This window comes from Sarcophilus harrisii, chromosome 2 (genome assembly GCF_902635505.1).
Source record: "Sarcophilus harrisii chromosome 2, mSarHar1.11, whole genome shotgun sequence".
Classification (NCBI taxonomy): Eukaryota; Metazoa; Chordata; class Mammalia; order Dasyuromorphia; family Dasyuridae; genus Sarcophilus; species Sarcophilus harrisii.
In genome coordinates, this window is record NC_045427.1 from 203519979 (window position 1) to 203544636 (window position 24658).

The 24658-nt window shown below is 33.0% G+C and overlaps 1 protein-coding gene across 4 annotated transcripts in view; it reads right to left on the reverse strand.

The window, feature by feature from the left end:
• Positions 1–4446: 4446 nt before the first annotated feature.
• EIF2AK2 (eukaryotic translation initiation factor 2 alpha kinase 2) overlaps positions 4447–24658 on the reverse strand; it is a 60505-nt gene continuing 40293 nt past the window's right edge. For all 4 annotated transcript variants that reach the window (XM_023495488.2, XM_023495487.2, XM_012540775.3 and 1 more), the window contains 8 exons: positions 20668–20739; positions 15295–15417; positions 14520–14636; positions 11234–11414; positions 8353–8481; positions 6041–6142; positions 4894–4956; positions 4447–4811 (listed from right to left, as the gene is read on the reverse strand). In XM_023495488.2, coding sequence (XP_023351256.2) covers positions 4680–4811; positions 4894–4956; positions 6041–6142; positions 8353–8481; positions 11234–11414; positions 14520–14636; positions 15295–15417; positions 20668–20739 — 919 coding nt within the window. In that variant the 3' untranslated portion in view covers positions 4447–4679. The remainder of the gene's footprint in view (positions 4812–4893; positions 4957–6040; positions 6143–8352; positions 8482–11233; positions 11415–14519; positions 14637–15294; positions 15418–20667; positions 20740–24658) is intronic.

Below are 24658 nucleotides of genomic sequence, written 5' to 3' on the forward strand. Positions count from 1 at the left end.
AAAAAAGACCAGAGAAAATTTGACTTTCAAATACGAGACTCAAGGAAGCATAAAAAAATAAACATGAAAGCGAAATCATAAGGGGTTCGATAAAGTTAAACTGTTTACATTCCTATATAGGAAGGTGATGCTTAAAATTCCTAGATTTTTATTATTAAGGCAGAAGTATAAATAGAAAGCAGAGGCATAGAGTATGATGGGATAATTTAAAAAAAAAAATTTAAAGGGTGATAAAGAGGGATGCACTGGAAAAAGGGAAAGGAAATGAAAAATGGAGAAAATATCTAATATATAAAGTGTGAAAGGAAGAGTTTTTACAGTGGACAGGAAAATAGATGGGAGAGGTGACAGTTAACACTTGAAGATTATTTTCATTGGAATTGGCTCAAAGAGGGAATAACATACACATATAGTTTCAGAAAAACCTAGGAAGATTTATATGAACTCATGCAAAATGAAGTGAACAGAACCAGAAAAACATCATACACAGCAACAGCAAGATTTTAAGTATGAACAATTGTGAAAGACTTAGCTACTCTAATCAAGACAATTATTCAAGACAATTTCAAAGATCCCATGAAAAATACTATCCACCTACAGAAAGAGAACTGATGAACTCTGAATGCAAATTGAAGCACACTTTTTAAAAATTTCCCAGCCTTATTATTATTTTGTTTATGCTTTCTTTTACAACATGGCTAATATGAAAATGTTTTGCATGACCTCATGCAAATCAAGTTGCTTGCCCTCTCAAAGAGAAAGGAGGGTCAAGAAAGAGGAAGAGAACCCACATAAATCATCAGCATTCTTATATATCACTAACAAAACCCAACAATTAGTTACAAAGAGAAATTCCATTTAAAGTAACTACTGATTGTATAAAATATTTAGGAATCTATCTACCAAGGGAAACTCAGAAACTTTATAAGCAAAACTACAAAACACTTTCCACACAAATTAAGTCTGATCTAACCTACTGGAAAAATATTAAATGCTCCTGGATTGGGCGAGCAAATATAATAAAGATGACAATACTACCTAAACTAATCTATTTATTTAGCACTATACCAATCAGAATCCAAAAAAACTATTTTAATGACCTAGAAAAAATAACAAAAAAGTTCATATGGAAAAACAAAAGGTCAAGAATTTCAAGGGAATTAATGAAAAAAAATCAAATGAGGGTGGCCTAGCTGTACCAGATGTAAAATTATATTATAAAGCAGCAGTTACCAAAACCATCTGGTATTGGCTAAGAAATAAACTAGTTGATCAGTGGAATAGGTTAGGTTCAAAGGACAAAACAGCCAATAACTTTAATAATCTAGTGTTTGACAAACCCAAAGACCCCAGTTTTTGGGATAAGAACTCATTATTTGATGAAAACTGTTGGAAAAACTGGAAATTAGTATGGCAGAAACTAGGCATTGACCCACACTTAACACCATACACCAAGATAAGGTCAAAATGGGTTCATGACCTAGGCATAAAGAATGAGATTATAAATAAATTGGAAGAGCATAGGATAGTTTACTTCTCAGACCTGTGGAAGAGGAAGGAATTTATGACCAAAGAAGAACTAGAGATCATTATTGATTACAAAATAGAAAATTTTGATTTTATCAAATTGAAAAGTTTTTGTACAAACAAAACTAATGCAGGCAATGTTAGAAGGGAAACAATAAATTGGGAAAACATTTTTACAGTCAAAGGTTCTGATAAAGGCCTCATTTCCAAAATATATAGAGAATTGACTCTAATTTATAAGAAATCAAGCCATTCTCCAGTTGATAAATGGTCAAAGGATATGAACAGACAATTCTCAGACAAAGAAATTGAACTATTTCTAGCCATATGAAAAGATGCTCCAAGTCATTATTAATCAGAGAAATGCAAATTAAGACAACTCTGTGATACCACTATACACCTGTTAGTTTGGTTAGAATGACAGGGAAAGGTAATGCGGAATGTTGGAGGGGATGTGGGAAAACAGGGACACTAATACATTGTTGGTGGAATTGTGAACACATCCAGCCATTCTGGAGAGCAATTTGGAATTATGTGCAAAAAGTTATCAAACTGTGCATACCCTTTGACCCAGCAGTGTTTCTACTGGGCTTATATCCCAAGGAGATACTAAAGAAGGGAAAGGGACCTGTATGTGCCAAAATGTTTGTGGCAGCCCTGTTTGTAGTGGCTAGAAACTGGAAAATGAATGGATACCTGTTGGTGTTTTTTCTTCTTTAAATATAATGGTTTTCTCTGGGGGCAAGCAGGGTTTCTTGGGCTTTATTTCCGTCTTTCTGTTTGGGCGCCAAAATGTGGTGTTTTTTCTTCTAAAATATAAGATTGTTCTCTCTGGGAGAGAGGGTTTCTCAGGGAGGTTTTCTGGAGGCAGCTTTAGTTTCAGTTACAAGTAAATAATCATCCAAAATCGCAGCCAGCTGATAAAAGTTCAGATCTTTTATTGTGTTCCTCAATATAGCCCGGTTAGCTCAAAGGCCTATCTCTCTGCTTGGTTCCAAGAGCTCTTGCAGCTTTGTCCTTGGCTTCTGCCTCTGCTTTCTTCAGCCTCCAGCCAGCACCAAGGTAGAAGATGCAATGAATCTCTCTTGCCTCAAAGAGAGGGCTTATGGGCTTCCTCCCAGAGTGCTCCTCTCCAACCCCAGTCAATGTTCCAGAAAAATTCTTTTAAGCTCTAAGAGCTTCCTCCATATATATGATCTCCCAAAGGTTAACTCCTCCTGCTAGAGGCAGGGCTTAAGGGAGATATAAATTCAGATATCTCATACTAAACCTCGTGAACTCCAATGTGTACTTAAATATTTCTTGCTTCTATGAGCTCTCTAAAGGTGTGAACACAAGCATTATTGTCTATCAGTATTAGCAACCCATCACCCTGCAAGGATTCGCTCTAAGGTGTGAACCAACAAGCATTGTATCAATTCTATTGAGTTAACACCAGGACCCTGACATCACCCTTGAGTTTTCACCTTGTTTCAAGTTGAGTTGACACTAGGATTCCAACAGATGCCCATCAACTGGAGAATGGTTAGGTAAATTGTGGTATATGAATGTTATGGAATATTATCTCTGTAAGAAATGACCAGCAAGATAAATAGAGGCTTGGAGAGACTTACATGAACTGATGCTGAGTGAAATGAGCAGAACCAAGAGATCATTATATACTTTAACAATGATACTGTATGAGGATGTATTCTGATGGAAGTGGATTTCTTCAACAAAGAGAAGATCTAACTCAGTTTCAATTGATCAAGGATGGACAGAAGCAGCTACACCCAAAGAAAAAACACTGGGAAATGAATGTAAACTGTTTGCATTCTTGTTTTTGTTCCCAGGTTATTTTTTACCTTCTGAATACAATTCTCCCTGTGCAACAAGAGAACTGTTCGGTTCTGCACACATATATTGTATCTGGGATATACAGTGATATATTCAACATGTATAGGACTGTTTGCCATCTGGGGGAGAAGGTAAAGGCAGGGAGGGGAAAAGTTGGAACAGAAGAGAGTGCAAGGGATAATGTTGTAAAAAAATTACCCCAGCGGTTCTGTCAATAAAAAGTTATAATTAAAAAAAAAAAGAAGAGATTTGAAATTTAATTTTTAAAAAAATGATTGTTAATGACAAATAGGAAAATATGTTTACAAGCATTGTACATGTATAACCTCTATCAGATTTCTTGCTGTCATGGAGAGAAGAAAAGGAAAGAAGGAGAAAAAATTTGGAACAAAAAATGTGCAAAAATTAATGTTGAAAACTACCTTTACATGTTTTTGGAAAAGAAAATATTATTAAAAAAATTATTGTTAAATAAATTTTATATATGGTTGGGAGACAGATAATGAAATAAATTTAAAAATTATTTTAGAAAACAGACAACAATAAGACATCCTAAAACTTATGGGATACAGCTAAAGCAGAATTTAGGGGAAATTGTGTTTCTCTAAATTCCATTAACAAAACAGAAAAAGAATAGATCAACGATTTGGCATGCAACTAAAAACATCTTTTAAAATAACAACTTAAAAATCCCTAATTAAGCACTAAATTAGAAATCCTGAAAATCAAAGGTGAGATTAATAAGACTGAAAGTGGAAAAAAGAGTAAAATCTGAATTTAATGGCTGCTTGATAATCAAATTTCAGAGACCTTTATTACTTTTGAAAAACATAAGTAAGCCAAAGAAAAATCAATGATAGATGGAAACTTCTTTAAAAAAAAAAACTAAACTTGAAAATGGAATAAAAAATTAAGGAATTACTACATTAATAAAAAATGGCATTAAAAATAATTAGAAAGTATCTAATGCTCTCCAGATCAATTAGGTGGTACAGTGGCTACCGTGTACAGCCTAGAGTCAAAAAGACATGTCTTGCTGAGTTCAAATCTGACCTCAGACCCTTACTAGCTGTGTGACATTAAATAAGTTATCACTTAATTTTATTTGTCTCAGTTTCTTCAACTATAAAATGACCTGGAGACGGAAATGACAAACCACTCCAGAGTTTTTTCCAAGAATCCCCCAAGTGGGGTCATAAGTCAGATACAAGTAAAATAAATGACAGAACAATCAAAACAATTCTTTTCTGTACATTCCAGAAATCGCAAAATAAGTAAGAGGTGGGAATAAGAGCACAACCACATCAATAAAGCACCTAATAAGTATGTGGATACACAATCTCTCTACCATTTTCTTCTTTCTCCCATGCCTTCAGGATCCTCAGAATATTAGACGCTTTAGGTCTGTCTTCAGGGTTTTTTGAAAGTAGCTTCACTATCATCATTTGCTGAAATGGTTATAAAAGTCTCAGTTTAAAAAAAAATTAAAAATTGACATAAACAAATTTCTGATTCTTTAAAAATTCATACCTCCTTAGGGTACTTCTTGATGAATTCTTCTGGAAAAATACACATTTTCACATTTTCCCAGATCTGAAAAAGTAAGAAAACACTATTTTTAGTAATAGATTTTTCTGAGCAGAAATATTTAGCATTTATTAAACCTACAGAAAATTTTTTACAAAGGTATTTTTTTTTCTGCCGTTTCCCAGTTTACTGAAAATACATACTGTTCATGCATCAATCAGGAATCTTTTATTTATACACTCCAACTTCCTGCCTGAATGAGTATATATCTAAGTCAAAAAGAGAAGATATACTCTTCCCTAGGTGCTATCCTATACTGCCACTATCATCATTAGCAGGCTGCCTCAGAGAACTTGTTTCCTTTTCTTCCTTCTACTTCTAGCTTCTAACACAGGGCACTAGAGGCCATTGCTAGAACTTTATAAATGGTTACAGAATGAATTTATTCATAGAAAATGCCTGTTGCCATTTCCCTAAACTTATCTATATGAGAGAAACCACTACTCTAATTTAATATAATGGATGGTTCTAGAAAAAGAGTAAAGGTTTACCAAAATAAAAAGTGAATGAAAAAGTTATATTCTATTGAATAGCAAACTCATAGTTATTGATAATAGTCAAAACCAGAGGTTCTTAATCCTAGGTATCTATAGATACTCTACCACCTCCCCCAAAGGATTTGAGAACTTGGATGGGAAAAAAATTACATCTACATTTCAATATTATTCATAGAGAGGTCTGAAATCAGGCAGACCAGAGTTCAAATCTACCCTCAGACACATAGCTATACGGTTCTGGACATGTTATTTAACTTCTGTTTGCCTCAGTTTCCCCATAAGTAAAATGGGGATAATAGCACCATCTTCTCAAGGTTGTTGTGAGGATCAAATGAGATAATTTTAAAGCACTGGTCATAATGCCTGACACGTAGTAAGTGCTATATGTTAGCTATTATCATTATTATTAAATTCATGTATTCAAAAGCACTATTTTGAGAAGAGATTTGCAAGATTAATCAGACTGTCAAAGGGGTCTATGATACAGAAAAGATAAGGACCCTTGTCCTTTTATTCTTTCTACCACATTATTATCCATGGGAAATAGCTATAAGCTGAAATATACTTAATAATGCTTTCATTAGAGTATTTACCTTTGATATCTCCTGAACAGTTGCACTTATATAAAGAAGTTGAAAAAGAATTAATCCCAATGAAAAAATATCCACTTTATTCCCATATTCTAGGGAAAAGATCTGAAAGAAAAAAAATTCATGATTATTCTTATTCATCTATATATCCATATGTCTTTTGGAAAGAATATCACAAAAGTATTTGACAGAACATGTTCCTGACTATTTCAGGAGAATGAGATGTAATGTAGTAAGTTGAACATATTAGAATTTACAGTAAAATAAAAAACATAAAAATTATAAAAAAAAATGCTGACCTATATAGATCTTAAAAACTGATAGAATTCTTAGTTGAAAAGCCATTTTATAAGTTCAGATCTAACACAGTCAGTAATATGCCCATTTTTCTTCATTATGACTCTGGTCTTATAAAAATGTGCAATGGGACTAAATATAGACAAGAAACAAAATAAACAGCAAAATATCTTCTGAGAAAATCATAAAACAAGATAAGTACTATAGTTAGCATGTGTTAACTTTCCTTTTTAAATTTTTTTCCAAGTACTGACAATGTACTAATGGGTCAGCCTTCAATGACATCAGTGAGTATGGGGATCAACTAATGAAATAGAGAAAGCTTGGTGTGATGAGGTGGCAGGTGGGGAAGGACAATAATACACCTCCCCACAACACAAGACTCTCCAAACTGTCAGGTAAATCTGACATGCATATTTAACTTGCAAAAAAGATTCATTGGGACTATAGCAATCTAGTATTTGACAAACCTAAAGGCCCCAGCTTTTGGGATAAGAATTCACTATTTGACAAAATCAATTGGGAAAATTGGAAACTAGTATGGCAGAAAGTAGGCATTGATTCACACAACACATAAGATAAGGTCAAAATGGGTTCATGATCTAGACATGAATAATGATATTATAAACAAATTAGAAGAACATAGGATAGTTTACCTCTCAGATTTGTGGTGGAGGTAGGACTAGACATCATTATTGATCACAAAGCAGATAATTTTGATTATATTAAGTTAAAAAGTTTTTGTACAAACAAAACTAATGCAGACAAAATTAGAAGGGAAGCAATAAACTGGGAAAACATTTTTACATCCAAAGGATCTGATAAAGGCCTGATTTCTAAAATATATAGAGAATTGATTCAAATTTATAATAGTTCAAGCCATTCTCCAGTTGATAAATGGTCAAAGGATATAAACAGACAATTTTCAGATGAAGAAATTGAAACTATTTGTAGTCACATGAAAAAATGCTCCAAATCACTATTGATCAGAGAAATGCAAATTAAGCCACCACTTAGTGTCTTAGTGTATACCACTATACACCTGTCAGATAATGATGAATGTTGGAGGGGATGTGGGAAAACTGGGACACTGATACATTGTTGGTGGAACTGTGAATGAATCCAACCATTCTGGAGAACAATTTGGAACTATGCTCAAAAAGTTATCAAACTGTGCATACCCTTTGACTTAGCAGTGTTTCTACTGGGCTTATATCCCAAAGAGATCTTAAAAGAGGGAAAAGGACCCACATGTGCAAAAATGTTTGTGGCAGCCCTTTTTCTAATAGCAAAAAACTGGGAACTGAGTGGGTGTCCATCAGTTGGAGAATAACTGAATAAATTATGGCATATAAATGTTATTTCTGTAAGAAATGACCAACAGAATGATTTCAGAAAGGCCTGGAGAGACTTACATAAACTGATGCTAAGTGAAATGAGCAGAACCAGGAGATCATTATACACGGTAACAACAAACTATATGATTATCAATTCTGATGGATGTGGCTCTTTTCAACAATGAGAGGATTCAAACCAGTTCCACTTATTCAGTGTGAAGAGAGCCATCTACACCCAAAAAGAGAACCATGGGAATAGAGTGTGGAAGCCACCATAGCATTTTCACTCTGTTGTTATTTGCTTGCATTTTGTTTTCTTTTTTAGTTTTTCTTTTTATTCCTCTTGATCTGATTTTTCTTGTGCAGCAAGATAACCGTATAAATATGTATATATATATATATATATTGGATTTAACATGTATTTCAACACATTTAACATGTATTGGACTAGTTGCCAGCTAGGGTCTCCCCTAGGCTGAGGAGAAGGAGGGGAAAAATTTGGAACAAAAGGTTTTGCAAGGGTCAATATTAGAAAAATTACCAATGCATATGCTTTGTAAATAAAAAGGTTTAATAAAAAAAGATTCATTGTGGGGACAGTTTACCACAAATATATTAAATAAACATTTTAAATTTTAAAATAAAAATACGTATCTTTAAATTAACTAAAAAATAGCTTACCTGCTCTGGGCTCATATAAAGAAGTGTTCCTACACCTTTTGTCCGATCATCTTTAGTTTTCAATGAGGTAACAAGTCCAAAGTCACCAATCTTTATTTTGGTTTCATCTACTAAAAATATATTAGATGGCTAAAAGGAAATAAAAATAATTTCTTATTTTATATCTATTCCTGTGATAGATTTTGAACATTTAAAGAGCTAGCATGGGGCAGCTAGATAGCACAGTGAATACAACACCAGCCCATGAGTCAGGAGGACCAGAGTTCAATTTACCAGCTGTGTGACCCTGGGCAAGTTACTTGACCTCAATTGCCTTGTTTAGAGAGAGACAGAAAGCATGCAGTATGCTGGTAGGGGTGTTGCAAGGGTTTTGGAATTATAAGATATAGATTCAAATCCTAGATCAGCACCTTACTAGCTATATAACTTGGAGAAATTTACCTTACTTTCCTGGCCTTAGGTTCCTCGTGTGAAAATGAGAGGGTTGGACTGAATGATTTTCAGATTAGCTCAAAAACCTATTAGCTCTGGAAATATGAATCACATTTGCACAATTTCTATCTCTAATTCTTGGCTTGGTTTTCAACATTTTCAATGGAATAGATTGCCTGATATTAAAGGCAGCATAGATTAGTGAAAAAAAGCCACAAATTTCAAGTCAGAAGATGTGAGTTTTTAATCCTGGCTTTATCTTACCCCTTACCACCTATGTGATCTTCCTTCTCTGAGCCTCAGTTTCCTTTTCTGGAAAGTGAAAGGATTGTCCTGAATAATCTCTTAAGTTCTTCCCAGATCTAAAATTCTATGATTCTATAACTTTTATCCAAAACCAAAGTATTCAGAATCAAGAGATTCAAAATTGGCATTCTTGAAACTATTAAAAACTAATCATACTACATATTTCACAATAAACATGTTTTATGCTCTATGTCATTTGACCGGAGTGGCTCACTGATTGGCTGTTGAAATGTCATGGATAGCTGCTTCTAGCAAGATAAAGTGAACAAAGCTACAGTTATCTCTCTTAGTAATGAGGCAGACATTGGGACTTAACTGAGTTCTTGGAGTTTCATTTCTTTACATATTAAATACAGAAAATTCATCATTATGAATTTTTTCTACAGGAAGATACTTTTTCTGATTCCCCCTAATTCTACTATCTTCCCCCTGTTGATTACTTTCAATTCATCCTGATTGTCCCATATTTGTTCATAGTTGTTTGCATATATTTCCCTCTATGAGCTTCTGAAAAACAGTAACTGTCTTTTGCCTTTCTTTGTAACTCCGGAGCTTAGTACAGTACCTGGATAATAGCATCAATGTTTAAGAATTGACTGACTGATTCAAAGGTGTTTTGTTTCCAAAAGGGAGGATATCCAGCACAGAGTCTAAATTGAATAGGGAGGTAAAACCTTCCAGATGCTCATCTAAGTGGATGACATCATGATGTTCATGTAAATTGTTCCAAATATTTCTTCTAGTGTTCTAGATGAGATTCATAAGCATTTTTAAAGATTTGGACTTACTATCTATACTAAGCAGTCCGGGAAGTTTTCCTAAATTGAAATAACTGGATTTTAGCACAAATGAGCAATGAGACACAAGCAAAGAGTGTACACACATACACACACACATACATACATATATATTTGTGTACATATATACACATATAGACAAATAAACACACATACATATGGGTGATGGTCTGAGAGATAACTGAGGCATCAAGGAATTAGAGGTCAAAATGTAGATGAAGAACAAGTTTAGTTCTAAAAGCAGAGGTAGAATGCCAGTAGGCTGTGATCAGATAAGGGAATTTTAGAGTTCATAAACATGAAAGTGGTACATTTGTGAGTAATTTTATTATTAACAATAAGTCTAATATGCAGAGATCATACATGCACCCCACAGAACTCTTTCATCATAAGAGGTCACAGGAGTCTAATAACACAGAGAACTTGGCAATGTTTTTGTTATGTTTTGATAATCTTTAAAGAAAAACTGGAAATGGAAGAGAAAAAGAATATAATAAGGGGCAAAAGGGAGAGGAAAGTTAGAGAAAATTATCTAATTAGGGGAAAATTATCTAATTGCTCCCTATGTAATTAGAGAACAAATTACAAGCCTCGGGAGAAGTGGAGTGAGTAGGTGACACTTGAAACCACTCTCTTCTGAACTGGTCAGAGAAAGGAAGAATACATATACACACAGATTTAGATAGAAAAATATATTTCTCTAAAGAGGGAAATGGGACATAAAGGGGAGAAGGGAGACAAAGAAATAAGAGGAAAGGCAGATTATGGAAGAAATTAGTCCTAAGGAAAAAACCTCTCAGAATATACAAAAATATTTATAACAGCTCTTTTTGAGGTGGCAAAGATTTGAAAATAAGATAGTGCCTATCAATTGGGAAATAACTGAAATAATTATGATACATAAATTAATGGACTACTGTTGTGCTATAAGAAATTATGATAGGGATGATTTCAGAGAAACATACAAAGACTTATAAGAACTGATACAGCATGAAATGAGCAAAAACAGAACAAAATATACCACCTTGTTATAAAAACAAACTATTTTGAAAGGCAGGCACTCTGATCAAACATAATAACTAACCAAGATTCCAGAGGACTCATGGTGCAACATGTTATACACCTTTTCATAGATTGGTGAAGGATTGAAGATACTAAATAAGATTGTATACATATATTTATTTATAGGAAATGGTCAATGAGCATAAAAAAATTTACTCATCTGGATTGAGTAATGCCACTGATGAATTACAAATGAACACATTCATGTACAAAGGAACTGATTTACAGTTATCTACTTCCAAAAATATTCAACTTCAAGAAATAAAAGCTTCATTGTTACTTACCTTAAGGTCTCTGTGAATTAAATTGTTTGAATGTATATAGTCCACTCCTGCTGTTATTTGTTGAAATAAATTCAAAGGCAAAGCTTTATCTAACTCACTACCTCTTCTACAATCAATCCAATCCCTTAATGTTCCCCTTTCACAGAGTTCCATTACGATAAAGAGGCATTTTATCTTTGACCTAAAGGTAAAATCCAAAATATTAAAACCAATTAAAATGCACTTTTTGTGATGGAACACATTTTCCTAAAGATTTTTAAAAAGCATCAGAATACAAATATAAATGTAATAATTCAATTGAATCAAAAAGCTAAAGGAGAATAATACTTCCTAGTTAAACTCTTAAAAGATTAAAGTTTAGAGAGATAGAATAATAGAGCCAAAAGAGTATTCATTTTGGAGAGGAAAGACCTAAATTTAAATCCTATTTTGTCACTATTAGTGTAATCTTGAGCAAGTTTAATCTTTGTAAGCTTAAATTTCCTAAACTGTAAAATAATGAATTAGACAAGCTAAGTTCTAAGATCCTTTCTTGATCTAAATCTGAAACCACTAAAACCACTGAAACCGCTCAATTGGAAGTAACCAATCTTTGTAAGAGAGCAGAGAATTAATCTACAAGAGGGAAAATAGTGAGAATCGAACTTGAGGGGGAACAGAGAAGAAATGTTCCTCAAGTTCTTCAGCAGGAGATACTATAAATTGAAGAGCATTAAGTCAAGGAAAGATGCAGGAAATAGCAAATTATCATTGAAGATGGGTTGATTGAGAAAAATAAATTATAATGGGTTGATTAAAGCTTGTTGACATGATAAAATACTTTTAAACACCTTCATAATTCTGTCCACAGCCAGCTTTTCAAGTTGACTTCCCCTAAATTTGATCTACAAATGAGTAATAATTGGTAATTACAGAAATGAATTTTTGTCTTTGGCAATTTTTTTTTCACTGAATAAAAAATTAATTGGTTCAAAAAAACTACTATGTTTCAGCCTTTGTGTGTATTTTCAGGGTGCTGAAAATACAAAGACAAAAATGAAACAGTCCCTCCCCTTAAGGAGCTCAGGGAAGATGAGTTTCTGTAGTGATTTAAAATCTGCAAAATGTTATGAAATCTATAAATTTTTTATACTTTGAAACAGCGATAGAGACATTAGATCTGTGATTTTACTCCTATCAGAAGCTTCTGGATGAGAGAATTTTATTTCTGTATGTCACCCTGCTTGAAATTTATATTATAGATAGGTATATGTATGTATAAAATTATGTGTGTGTATATATATTTTCACATATATATATATATATCCATATTGTATGTGAGTATAAATGTGTGTAAATGTTGTGTGTGTGTATCACATATATGTATTTGCATATCTATCTATATGGCATGTACACATATAAAGTATGTATGTATATTGTATAATAACTAATATCCAGTTCATGGTCCTGAATCCTGAATTTTATAGGTTCATTTCAGATAAGGTTTGGAGATTATTTTAAAATACCTGGCTTTTTTCTTTCTTTCTTTCTTTCTTTTTTATTATTTTTACATTTTAAAGAAGTGTAAATCTTATTTTTGTTGATGTATTTTGATTTTATCTCACATTCATTTCTAAATATATTCCTCCCAGAGAACAGATAGATGGCACAGTGAATAGAACACAAGCTCTGGAGTCAGGAGGACTTGAGTTCATATCCAACTTCAGATACTTAATACTTACTAGATGTGTAACCCTAAGCAAGTTACTTAATCCCAATTGCTTCACAAAAATAAATAAATATATGTATGCATGTATGTATATATCTCTCTCTTATCCCCTCACAAGTGAACCATCTCTTATAACAAAAACTTTAAAATAAAGTTGAACAAAATCAACTAAACCAGTAAACATATCTGATATTAAACTTAGCTTAAATGTTTTAGAAAACATGGGCTATAGTTTGCAGTCATATATTTTGGATGTTTGAAAAGATCTACGGGAATGTTGAAGTCATTTTTTAAACTTTAGTGAAGTAAGTCATCATTTAAAGATTGAAATGGTTCAAACTTTCATAAATTAGTGCAGCTCATCCTAATTTGAGCTTCATTTGAAGTCAACACTGCATGAATGAATGTTTCATTTTGCTGATTTTCCACTTCTTTAATTAATCTGTGGTAACTGAGAATTTTCTCCTGTTTTCCTATGCCCAAATACCAAATTATTGAGATAGTATGTGGTTTTCTAAGCAGAGAGATAGAGAGAAAAAGTCTAAAATCTAAAATGATCCTGTACATTATTTTAATTCATCCATCTCTTCTCTTTTATGTTTTTACAAATAATAAAAAATGCTTGATCTACAACTATGATGGATTTGGCTCTTTTCAACAATGGGGAGATTCAAGACAATTCCAATAGACTTGTGATGGAGAGACCCATCTGCATCCAGAAAGAGAACTATAGGGACTGAATATTGGTCATAATATAGTATTTTTTCACCTTTTTTTAGTTGTTGTTTGCTTTCTTGGGGTTTTGTTTTGGTTTGGTTTTGCTTTCTCATTTTTTTCCTTTTTGATCTAATTTTTCTCGTGCAGCATGATAAATGTGGCAATATGTGTAGAAGAACTGCACATGTTTAACCTATATTCAATTAATTGCTGTGTAAGGGAGAGAAAAGGAAGGGAGAAGAAACTGGAATGTGGGATTTTACAGGGGCAAATTTTGGAAATTGTCTTTGCATGTATTTTGAAAAATAAAAATCTATTATTTTTTTTTTAAAGTATGATCTAGGTTTACATAAGGTCACTGCATACTCTCACCATAAACCTTCTTAGGCCAATCCTAAAATACACTTGGTAAATTTAACTTGTTAAAAATTTTAATATAATGATGTCAAATGTAAATATGTAGTAAACTTCTCGAGATTTAGGTCTGTTTTATTTTTGTCTTTGTATTCCTACATTCTGCACAATACCTGGCACATAACAAAAATTAATAAATCTTTGTTAAGTCAAGTAGAATACGGAATAAGACTGACATATCTAAAATAAGCTAACATTCAGTAATTTTAAATAGTTAAATAATATCAGTAGTCATAACAGTTTCATATTTCTTTTTAAAGTTTCTAACATTTTACTTTCATACCCAAATACTTAATTTTATGATTGAAGATCAAAAGATATATTTTTCCTATAGATACTATTTTATATCAAGAACACAATATATGACAGAAGAAAACACTGATTCTTTCTACATTGTTGTATATAATTAAATTACTAATATTAGAGATTTTTGAAAAGTAGAATTACCTGGAAAAATGTCCACTCTCTTCAGTATCACAATCATCTCCATCCCAACACAGATTATATTTAATAATATTTTCATGATCAAGTTTGGCCAAAACTTTTACTTCACGCCTTACTTTCCTAGTTTAAAAGAGAAAGATTAGAAGAAACAGTTTTCATTCTAGATCATGATCTACTCTATATTTGTCTGTATATATCCATTCTATTTTCCTTAGAATTTAATACAGTGCACACTGCACATAGCATTTTTCAATAAAATTTCAGTTTTGCCATTTGCTACTGTTATGCTACAGGAAAAGTCATCACACATTTTTGGGTTTTAATTTATCCTCAGTAAAATGAGATGTCTGGAATAAATGGCTTCTAAAATCCCTTCCAGCTCTGAATTAAGATATTATCTTCCTACTATTAGAGACAACCTCTATTAAATGAATTTATCTTCAAACAACATCAATAAACCCATTACAATGAGGGAGAAATTGGGTGAATCTCAAATTATATTCCTTTTTATAGTATCTAGCATATAGCCACCACTGAATAAATATTTGTTGAATTAATGAATAAATTTTCACTATCTACTGAGAGAGCCAGGTCATATTTAAGAAAGGCTAAAAAGAAACAAGAGCAAATTTAATAATAATATATATAATAATAATCAGAAGAGATACTATTCCATATTGACCCTCCCAGTTTTTAAAAACTGCAATATTTTAAGCACAGAAAGCAATACTACAGAATTAATATTGCCTTAAAAGTAACTTTAAAGTTCTCTACTTACTCATTATCAAATTTAACACGTTTAATTGCATAGGATTTGTTGTCAAGTTTGTGAATTCCTTTAAACACTTGGCCATATCCACCTCTGCTAAGTATTTCTATGTCATAAAAATCATTGAGAAACCTTAAAACAAAACAGTTCATTAGTTATTTTGAGGTTTTAAAATATATACATGACATATACAGAATTGAAGAGTGGTAAATTTAGAGAGAAAAGCACAAGCAAGTAGTGGGACTATAAAAACTCTGCTAAAGAAGGTTATACTTGAATTTAGTCTTAAAACCATTCAGGAATGCTAAAAGATGAAGATGAAGAGGGGAAGCATTTTAAAACAAAGTGACAGCCAATTCCTAGGTTTGGAGAAAGGAGATGAAATATAATATATTAGAAAAAGGCAATTAGTAAGTATGGCTGGACTTTAGAGTGTAAGGAGTGAGCAGTTTGGAAAATTGGGAAAGAATCAGGTTTTTTAATAAGTTTAAATGCAAAATAAGGGAGTTTATATTTGATCCTAGAAATAATGAATCAATGGAATTTCTTGAATACAGAAAAAAAAGATTACCTTTTAGATAAATCACTTTAGCAGCCATCTAGACAAAAGGTGATGCATGACAACAGAGGGATATATGATGTTATATGGAGAAAAAAATTACAAAATTTGACAACTAAGTGAACATAGCAGATGAGTGAGGGTGAAAACTGAGTAGGAAATCAAAAGTGCAAAATTAGATTACTGAAGTGGTGGGAGGGAATAATGATACTTTCAACAGTAAGTAATAGGCAAGTATGGGAGAGGAGTGATATTAAGGGGAAACAATGAGTTCTATTTTGAACATATTGAGTTCGATATCCCCATGGCATACTTGTTTAATAATTATAATGCAAAGCATTATAAAAGTATCATATAACCTATGAGAGGAGAAAAATACTAATATAAAATGTGTCAGAAAAATTTGAAGACTAAGAGAAAATTTGGAATTAGGGAGATTAGACAAATTAATAGAGGATGTACCATTGAAAGAAAGGAAGAAGTTTGACAGGCAAACAAGAAAATTTTGTATTCGAGGTATGGGAAAGGGCCTATGTGAATGTACAGAGATGGGAAAAGGAAGGACAGGATTGAGGAAAAACCAGTATTACAGTTTGTTTAGAATAAATTGTATTTGAAATAAGACAAAGCTGTAATTATACAGTACAGGATCTTAAAAACTGGGGCACAAGCAATTAGGGTCCACTGAAGGTCCTATCTAATTCTAAAGTATAGAAAAGTAAGAGAGTTGTCTAGACACTCATCTTAAAATGCTATAGGCTCGAGATCATAAAAGAAGGAAAAGGACTCACATGTGCCCATCAATTGTGGAATGGCTGAACAAGGTGTAGTATATAAATGAAATGTAATACTATAGTTTGTAATGTCTGGACTAGCTTTTTAGAGGACCACTGGATGGGCCTTGGTCTTAGCAGGAAACTCACCACGAGGATAGTCAAGGATGGAGTCTGGCGTCTGTGCTCACTCTCTGTCTGTCTCCAGTCCTCTCAGTCCTTAAATATCTTAATTAAATTACATCACTACAGCACACTGAGCATGTGCCAATTGTAGAATCATTACATTACCATATTACACTAAGTACTAAGTATATGTGAGAGCCATTATCTCATCAATCACACAGAGTAAACACCCTGCTATATCTTTGTTTCAAGTATACTTTTCCATAGTTCTTCTGAGGGAGAAGGAGACAGAAAAATTTGGAACACAAGGTTGTGAATGTTGAATGTTGAAAATTATCTTTGCATGTATTTTAAAAAATAAAAAGCCATTATTATAAAAAAAATGATGAGCAGGCAAATTTCAGAAAAATCTGGAAATTTAAATGAACTAATGCTAATTAAAGCAAGCAGAACCAGGAGAACAAATATTGCACAAATAACAGCAAGATTATGTGATGATCAACTATGAGGCTTAGCTCCTCTCAGCAATAGTGATCCAAAATAATTCTAGTACACATTCAGAGTCTGAAGGCAGATTGGAGCATATTATTTTCACTTTTTTTTCTTTCTCATGGTTTCACCCTTTTGTTCTGACTATATGACTAGTATAGAAATATTTTTACATGATTATGCATGTATAACCTAGATCAGATTGCTTGCTGTCTTGGAAAGGGGAAAGGGAATGGAAGGAAGCGAAAAATTTGGAACTCATAATTCTATAAAAATTAATTGTTGAAAACTATTTTTACATGTAATTGGAAGAAACAAAATACTATCACACGTGAGAAAATAAAATGCTACATTCTTTTATCATAGCTGGATGCTCTGAACAAAGTAGAGAAAAATCTCAATGAATTTTGATTTATTATTTTGATATAATTGGTCTTTCACTGACTTAATCAGAGGGGGAAAAGGGCACAAACCAAGGTGTTAAACTACTTGAAAAATGCACTCAAGCTAGAGGATTACATACAAATTAGTGGCTTGAATGAATCAATAAGAAAGTAATCCAATAAGACAAAAAATAAGAGGCCACACTTCATCATGACCTTTGGATATATAAAGATCTATAAAGCATTTGTAAAGCACTTACTACATATATGGAACTCTAGATATCAGTCCTCTGAGTCCTGGAGATGGAATCCATGGAGTTTCCACTTCCTGACTTGATGAGCAAAAGAAACATAGCCCTGAATAAAAAAAAGCTGTAGGAAGCCACATGGATCTTAGAGACTGAGAAACTATTAAAAAAAAAATCATATAGAGTAGGAAAAAAAAAAAAGCAAGAGGCAAGTACCACAAAAAGTGGGTTAGTCCTTAAGGGACAAAGCTCCTTAGGCCAAATGGGTACCAAAGCAAATGCTAGAAGGTTGCTGAAGCCCCCAAACCTCAGGCATTAATCTGTCTCCTTCACTTCCATGAATCCCTCTCCGAGATCCTAAAGCCTTTTTCCTGAGCATGGAATAAGAAAAAATTGTTTACCTTCTCCTTGTTTTACCTTTGTCTTAGAAACAATGGTAATCACCAACAATCACTAGACAGGGTTTTATTTATGGGAAAATACTGATAGAAGTTAATAACTAAAGAAAGAAATATCCCAAGAAGAAAAAAAGACAAACTTTTTTCCATCTATCTCAAAACACTGAAGTGTTTTTCTAGAAGTAAAGACTTTTGCTAAGAGTTAGGAGCTGACAAATGACAAACTGGAGGAGCTGTGGAAAACAGCTGCGAGCTTTAAATTTTGTCTGGTATTTCTAGAAAGTATTATTTGGAACCATACCCAAATGGTTACTAAACTGTGGATACCCTTTGATCTAACAATACTAGCTGGATAGTAATGACCTAGGATTACTACCCTTTGACATAATATACTAAGTCAAAATGATCAAAGAAAGAGGAAAAGAACCCATATGTACAAAAATATTTATAATGGTTCGTTTTTTTTATAGTGGCAAAGAATGGAAACTAAAGGGAACTTAAGATTTGAATGATGCTTGAATAAATTGCCTAATAATGAAATACTATTATACTATGATATAAGAAATGATGAAACAGTTTTGGAGAAACTTAGGAAAACTTGTATGAAGTGATATAGAGTGAAATGAGTATAAAACCAGGAGATCAATTTATACAATGATAATATTGTAAAAACAATTTTGAAGGACTTAAAAATTGTAAGCAAAGAAATGGCCAACCATTATTCCATGATTCCAGAGGATTCAGGCTGCAATATACTACCTATCTGATGGAAAAATGATGGGTTCAAGGTTCTGATTGAGAAATATACATATTGTACAAGGCCAGCGTGGAATTGATTTTGCTTCACTACATATATTTGTTAAAAAAAATTTTTTCCAATGAAAGGAGACATAGAAGAAATATATATTTTTGTTCATTAGAAATTTTTAACTTAATTTTTTAAAATATTAAGAGAATTTGATAATATTTGAAGGTAATAGAGAAGAAACCACTTGATGGAAACTAAGTTAAAACACAAAATATGAACTTTCAAGGAACCACACTCCCAAAGGAGACAGAAAGGAATGGATCAGAGGCCTTGATAAAGGCATATAAGGCACTGATATAAGAAAATTACACCGAGGTATTCTCTCCAGAGGAAGGAAGGAATAAAGAAGACTGAGACAGCTGGAATGACAATATATACATAACTCTGGTCTCTGATACCAAGGAAATTTTTATAAATTTTGTGTTCAATTTTATCAGACCTATTCATGATTGTTGTATTCAAAGGTATCAAAGACCTGTTGAACTCAGTCTCGAGTATCTATTAGAAGCTCTTGTTTCTTCGGTCTACCTCAAATGAAATGTATAGTTCCTACAACTGTGGGTCATATAGAAGTTGTGCTATGCCTGAATAAAGGCTATTTCTTGGAAACAGTTATGTATATAGTCTTACTTCTATGAATCAGATTTTTTCTGGTATGTGTGTGTGTGTGTATACACATACATGGTCATGTATATACATACATATATACACACACACATACAGATACATATATATGTATATATACTCATACACACATGTCTACTTCAATTAAGCTATATTTTCAGGCACTACATGCAATTTAAAAAATTGCAAAGTACAAAGAACAGCAAACACACACACACACACACATACACACACACACACACACACACACACACACACACACACTAAAAGGTGGGTATGATTCTTTAATTTGACCTGAACAAAAGAAAGTTAAGATGTGACCCAATAATTATCAAAGCTATAATGGATTCCTAAGAAAAGCTGGGGAGCTTCATTTCCTAGAAATCTTTCCTTTTTTCCCTCCATATCATTTGTGCAAATTTTTCTCCCTCCCTCCTTTACCTTCCCCTCCCCAGGACAGCAAGCAATTTAATAGAGGTTAAACATGTATAATGCTTTTAAACCTATTTCCATTTTAGTCATGTTATATTAAAAAAAAATCAGGCCCAAGGGGGGAAAAAACCACAAGAATGCAAAAGCAAATAAACAAAAAAGGTGAAAATACTATGCTTTGATCTACATTCAGTCTCCATAATTCTCTCCCTGGATGTGAATCACATTTTCCATCCCAAGTCTATTAGAATTATCTTGAATCACCACATTGCTGAGAATAGCCAAGTCCATCAAAATTGATCATCATATAATCTTGCAGTTACTGTGTACAATGCTGAATCAGATTTAAAGTGAACATCAGCAGATATTAGTAAAGTGGAATGTACATGTTTTCTTGTATCCCTTTTATGTGTATCAACCTCCTTCAGCAAGAGGGAAGAAGGAATAAGCCATTATAGAGCCCTACTATGTGCCAGGCAATATATTAAGAGCTTTATAAATATTATTTCATTTAATCAAACACATCTCATTTCCCCTCTTACCTTTCATTGCAGCTATACATTTCTTCTTTCTCCTTCTTGTCAAGTTGTTTTTGAAAAGTGGGTGCCAAAAGCCTAAAAGTCAGAGAGTAAAAATTTGAAGGAATTCTAATCTAATTAAATTATAATAGTCCAGTTATATAGCATGCTGCAATTTACATGTTTCCCTTAAATCTTAGGAGGTGTTTTATAATTTTGTATTTATATGTAGTATATAAATTACTACCCCCATTTTATGGATCAGCAAACTAAGGCTCACATAAGCTTGAAAAAACTTTCCCAAAGGGACACAACCAATAAGGGTCAGAGCTAGGACTTGAAATTAGGTCTCTTAAATCTGACACAGTGCTCTTTCCACTATATCCTTATATGCTATAGAGAAAAATCTTTTACAGCAATCAAAAATGAATCTCTAAATTTCATAAACCTTTTATATCTTAATTATATCACAAGTTAATAATCATCAGAGGTGAGATTTGAATACAGGTTTTCTAACTCCAAATCCAATTCAGGCTTTATTATACCACATTGCCTCACATATCTGAGTTGGCACCTATAACTTATATGCTCTCCTCACCAAAGAATTGTTCAGTATCCCCATCTCTATCTCTTTATACTGAATTGTTAAGGAAGTGGAAATGATATGGTCAAAAGAACAACAGAGAGCAAAAAAAAAAAAAAAAAACCTGCAACTATCTGTTAGGTCTTGGGCAAGATAATTCAGCTCTCTGGACCTCAGTTGCTCCATTTGTAATATTATGGGGTTAAATTAGATCAGAGGCATCAAACTCAAAAAGAAATAGGGATTACTAAACCAAGTAAAAGAATCTTCTTGGGCTACATTCTGACTTAGAAAACCACAAATTATAATTAATTATATTTTATTGTATTTATTTTGTTAAATATTTTCCAAATATATTTTAATATGATTTAAACATTATTCAGGAGTGGGATATATATATATATATATATATATATATATATTTCATACCTCTGAACTAGATCATCTCTAGGATAATCCAGCACTGAATTTCTATGATTCACTAGTAACTTAAATATTTTATTTTGTTCCATATCCCCATGCTGGACACATCAGTATTATTTCTATCCAATCCAAACTTTAAGTCCTGTCTACTTTTTCTTTTACATTATTTCTTAGAAATACCCCTTTCTTGGGAAGGGTTGGAGGAGGGCAGCAGAGCCACAAAGGCAGAAGCAAAGATTCATTCACATGAATTATCATAACAAATTCTAAAGTACCAGAACCAACAAGTAGACAGAATGAAACAATTTTCTAGTCTAAGATAAATAAGAAGATCAACAGGAGAAGTCTGCCTTATTGGGACAAGAGTGGAGCACAGTCCAGTATAGATCTTGGGGGCAATTGAATAGGCAGCAATGAGTGAGAAGCTCTTAGCCCATGGATAGAAAAGGAATAAGACAAATGTTTAGGGAAAACTGCTGAAAGTGGGTGCAAAATTCTGCTTCATTTCCCATCATGGATCCAGGTTATTGGCCCAAGTCACAGGCGCAGGATAAGAAGGAATACCAGCAAATTCGAATTGCAGCTTCAGGAGAGCAAGGGTCATAATTCCCAGATGGAAAAAAGTGTGTGTGGTCACTCATACTCAGAAGTATACTCAGAAGAGCAATGACCACATCTTTCTTTAGATCATACCAACTTGGAAAAACTGAAAATTTTCAAGTTCCTAGAATTTCCCCTGAAAACAACTGCACAAAAAAAACTAAAGCTTAGGACAGTAACCCCTCCACCATAGGAGCAAAGCCCAACTTTAACATAAAGTTAGGCATCAAGAAATAGACTGGAACAATGAGCAAACAACAAAAAAGAATCTGTACATAGAAAGTCACAATGGTAACAGAGAAGATCAAATCATAAAATCAGAAGGGGACAACAATGTCAAAATGACTACATGCAAAGCTTCAAAGAAAAATATTAATTCATGTCAACCTTCACCCCTCAAAAAAATTTCTGGAAGAGTTCAAAAAGGAAATTCAAAATCAAATAAGAGAGGTAGAGGAAAAAATTGGAAAAGAAATGAGAGTGATGCAAGAGAATCATGAAAAAAATCAACAGCTTAGTAAAGGAAGCACAAAAATTATGAAAAGATGTACATAAATTCACTGAGGAAAAAAATTCCTTAAAAAGTAGAATTATCCAAATGAAAAAGGTACAAAAACTCGCTGAAGAAAATAATTCCTTAAAAAGTAGGAGCTAATGACTCTATGAGACAACAAAAAATAATTAAACATCAAAAGAATGAAAAAATAGAAGAAATTCTAAAATATCTCTTTGGAAAAATGACTGACTTGGAAAACAGATTGAAAAGAAATAATTTAAGAATTGTTAGATTACCTGAAAATCATGATAAGCATAGTTCAAGAAATCATCAAGGAAAACTCTCCTCCACCCACACCCTCACCCCCGATATCCTTAAACTAGAGGGTAAAAGAAAAATTGAATGAAAGAACCCCATTGATCACCACCTGAAAGAGATCTCAAATTGAAAATTCCAGTGAATATAGCCAAATTCCAGAATTTCCAGATCAAGGAGAAAATACTGCAAAAAGCTAGGAACAATTCAAATATTATGAAGCCTGAGTCACAAAAATATAAAATTTAGCAGCTTCTAAAGTAAAGGATTAGAGGATATAGAATGTAATTCCAAATTGCAAAGGAGCTGTACAACCAAGAATCATCTATCCAGTGAAATTGAGTATAATCTTTTAGAGAGGAAAATGAAAATTTAATCAAATAGAGAATTTTCAAGCATTCCTGATTAAAAGACCAGAGCTAAATAACAAATCTGATTTTGAAATACAGAACTCAAGAAAAGCATTAAAAAAAACAAGAAAGAGAAACCATAAAAGATTCAGTAATGGTAAACTGTTTATATTCTTACAAGAGAAGATGATACTTATAATTCCTAAGAATTATCATTAATAAAGTTAATGATTAAAAGGAGTATAAACAGAGGGCATGGGGGTAAATTAACTATGATGGAATGATAAACAAAAAAATATAATAATATTAAAGAGTAACAGGGAAGGAAAGATTGTGAGAAGGGGTAAGAAGAGGTAGAATGGGATAAATTATCTCACATAAAAGAAGTACAAAAGACCATTTACTGAGGAGAGGGAAATAGGAGAGGGAGGCCTTGCTGGCAACCCTTGAACCTTATTCTCATCAGAATTTGCTGAAAAAGAAAATAACATAAGCACTCAGTTAGGTAGAAATCTATCTTACTCTACAGAGAAGGAAGAGGAGAGGGGAATAACAGAATGGAGTGAAGGAGAAGACTGATAGAAAAGAAGACAGATTGGCAGAGGCAATGGTCAGCAGTGAAACACTTTTGAGAAGGGACAGGATAAAGGAAGAGATAGAAGGAAAGATGAAGAGAGGGTGGGAAGAGGGAGGGAGGGAGAAAGAAAGAGGAGGGGGCAGATGAGAAGGGAAAGAGAGAAGGAGGGAGGGAGGGGAAAGAGAGAGAGGAAAGAAAGAGGAGGGGGCAGATGAGAAGGGAAAGAGAGAAAGGAGATACAGAGAGAGAGAGAGAAAGGAAAGAGAGAGAGAGAAGGAGAAGAGAGAGAAAGAGAAGAGAGAGAGAGAGAGAGAGAGAAGGAAGGAAGGAGAGACAGAGACAGAGAGACAAAGACAGAGACAGAGACACAGAGACACAGAGATCACAGATAATAAAAGTAAGGAGATAGAGCAGAATCTATCATGTTTTAGTTGAAGGGGGAAAAAAAGCAGGAGTAGCAATCATGATCTCAGACAAAGCAAAAACAAAAATAATTCTAATTACCAATTCTAGATCTCACACTATATTATAGCAGGAGGTTCAGGAGAAAAGAATTGTAGAGCAGAATGAATTAAAAACCAGAATACAACAATATGTTGTTTACAAGAGTCATGCTATATGGATGGGCTAGCGGGCTTAGACAAAGTCAGGTTGAGTTTCTTCCCATATGT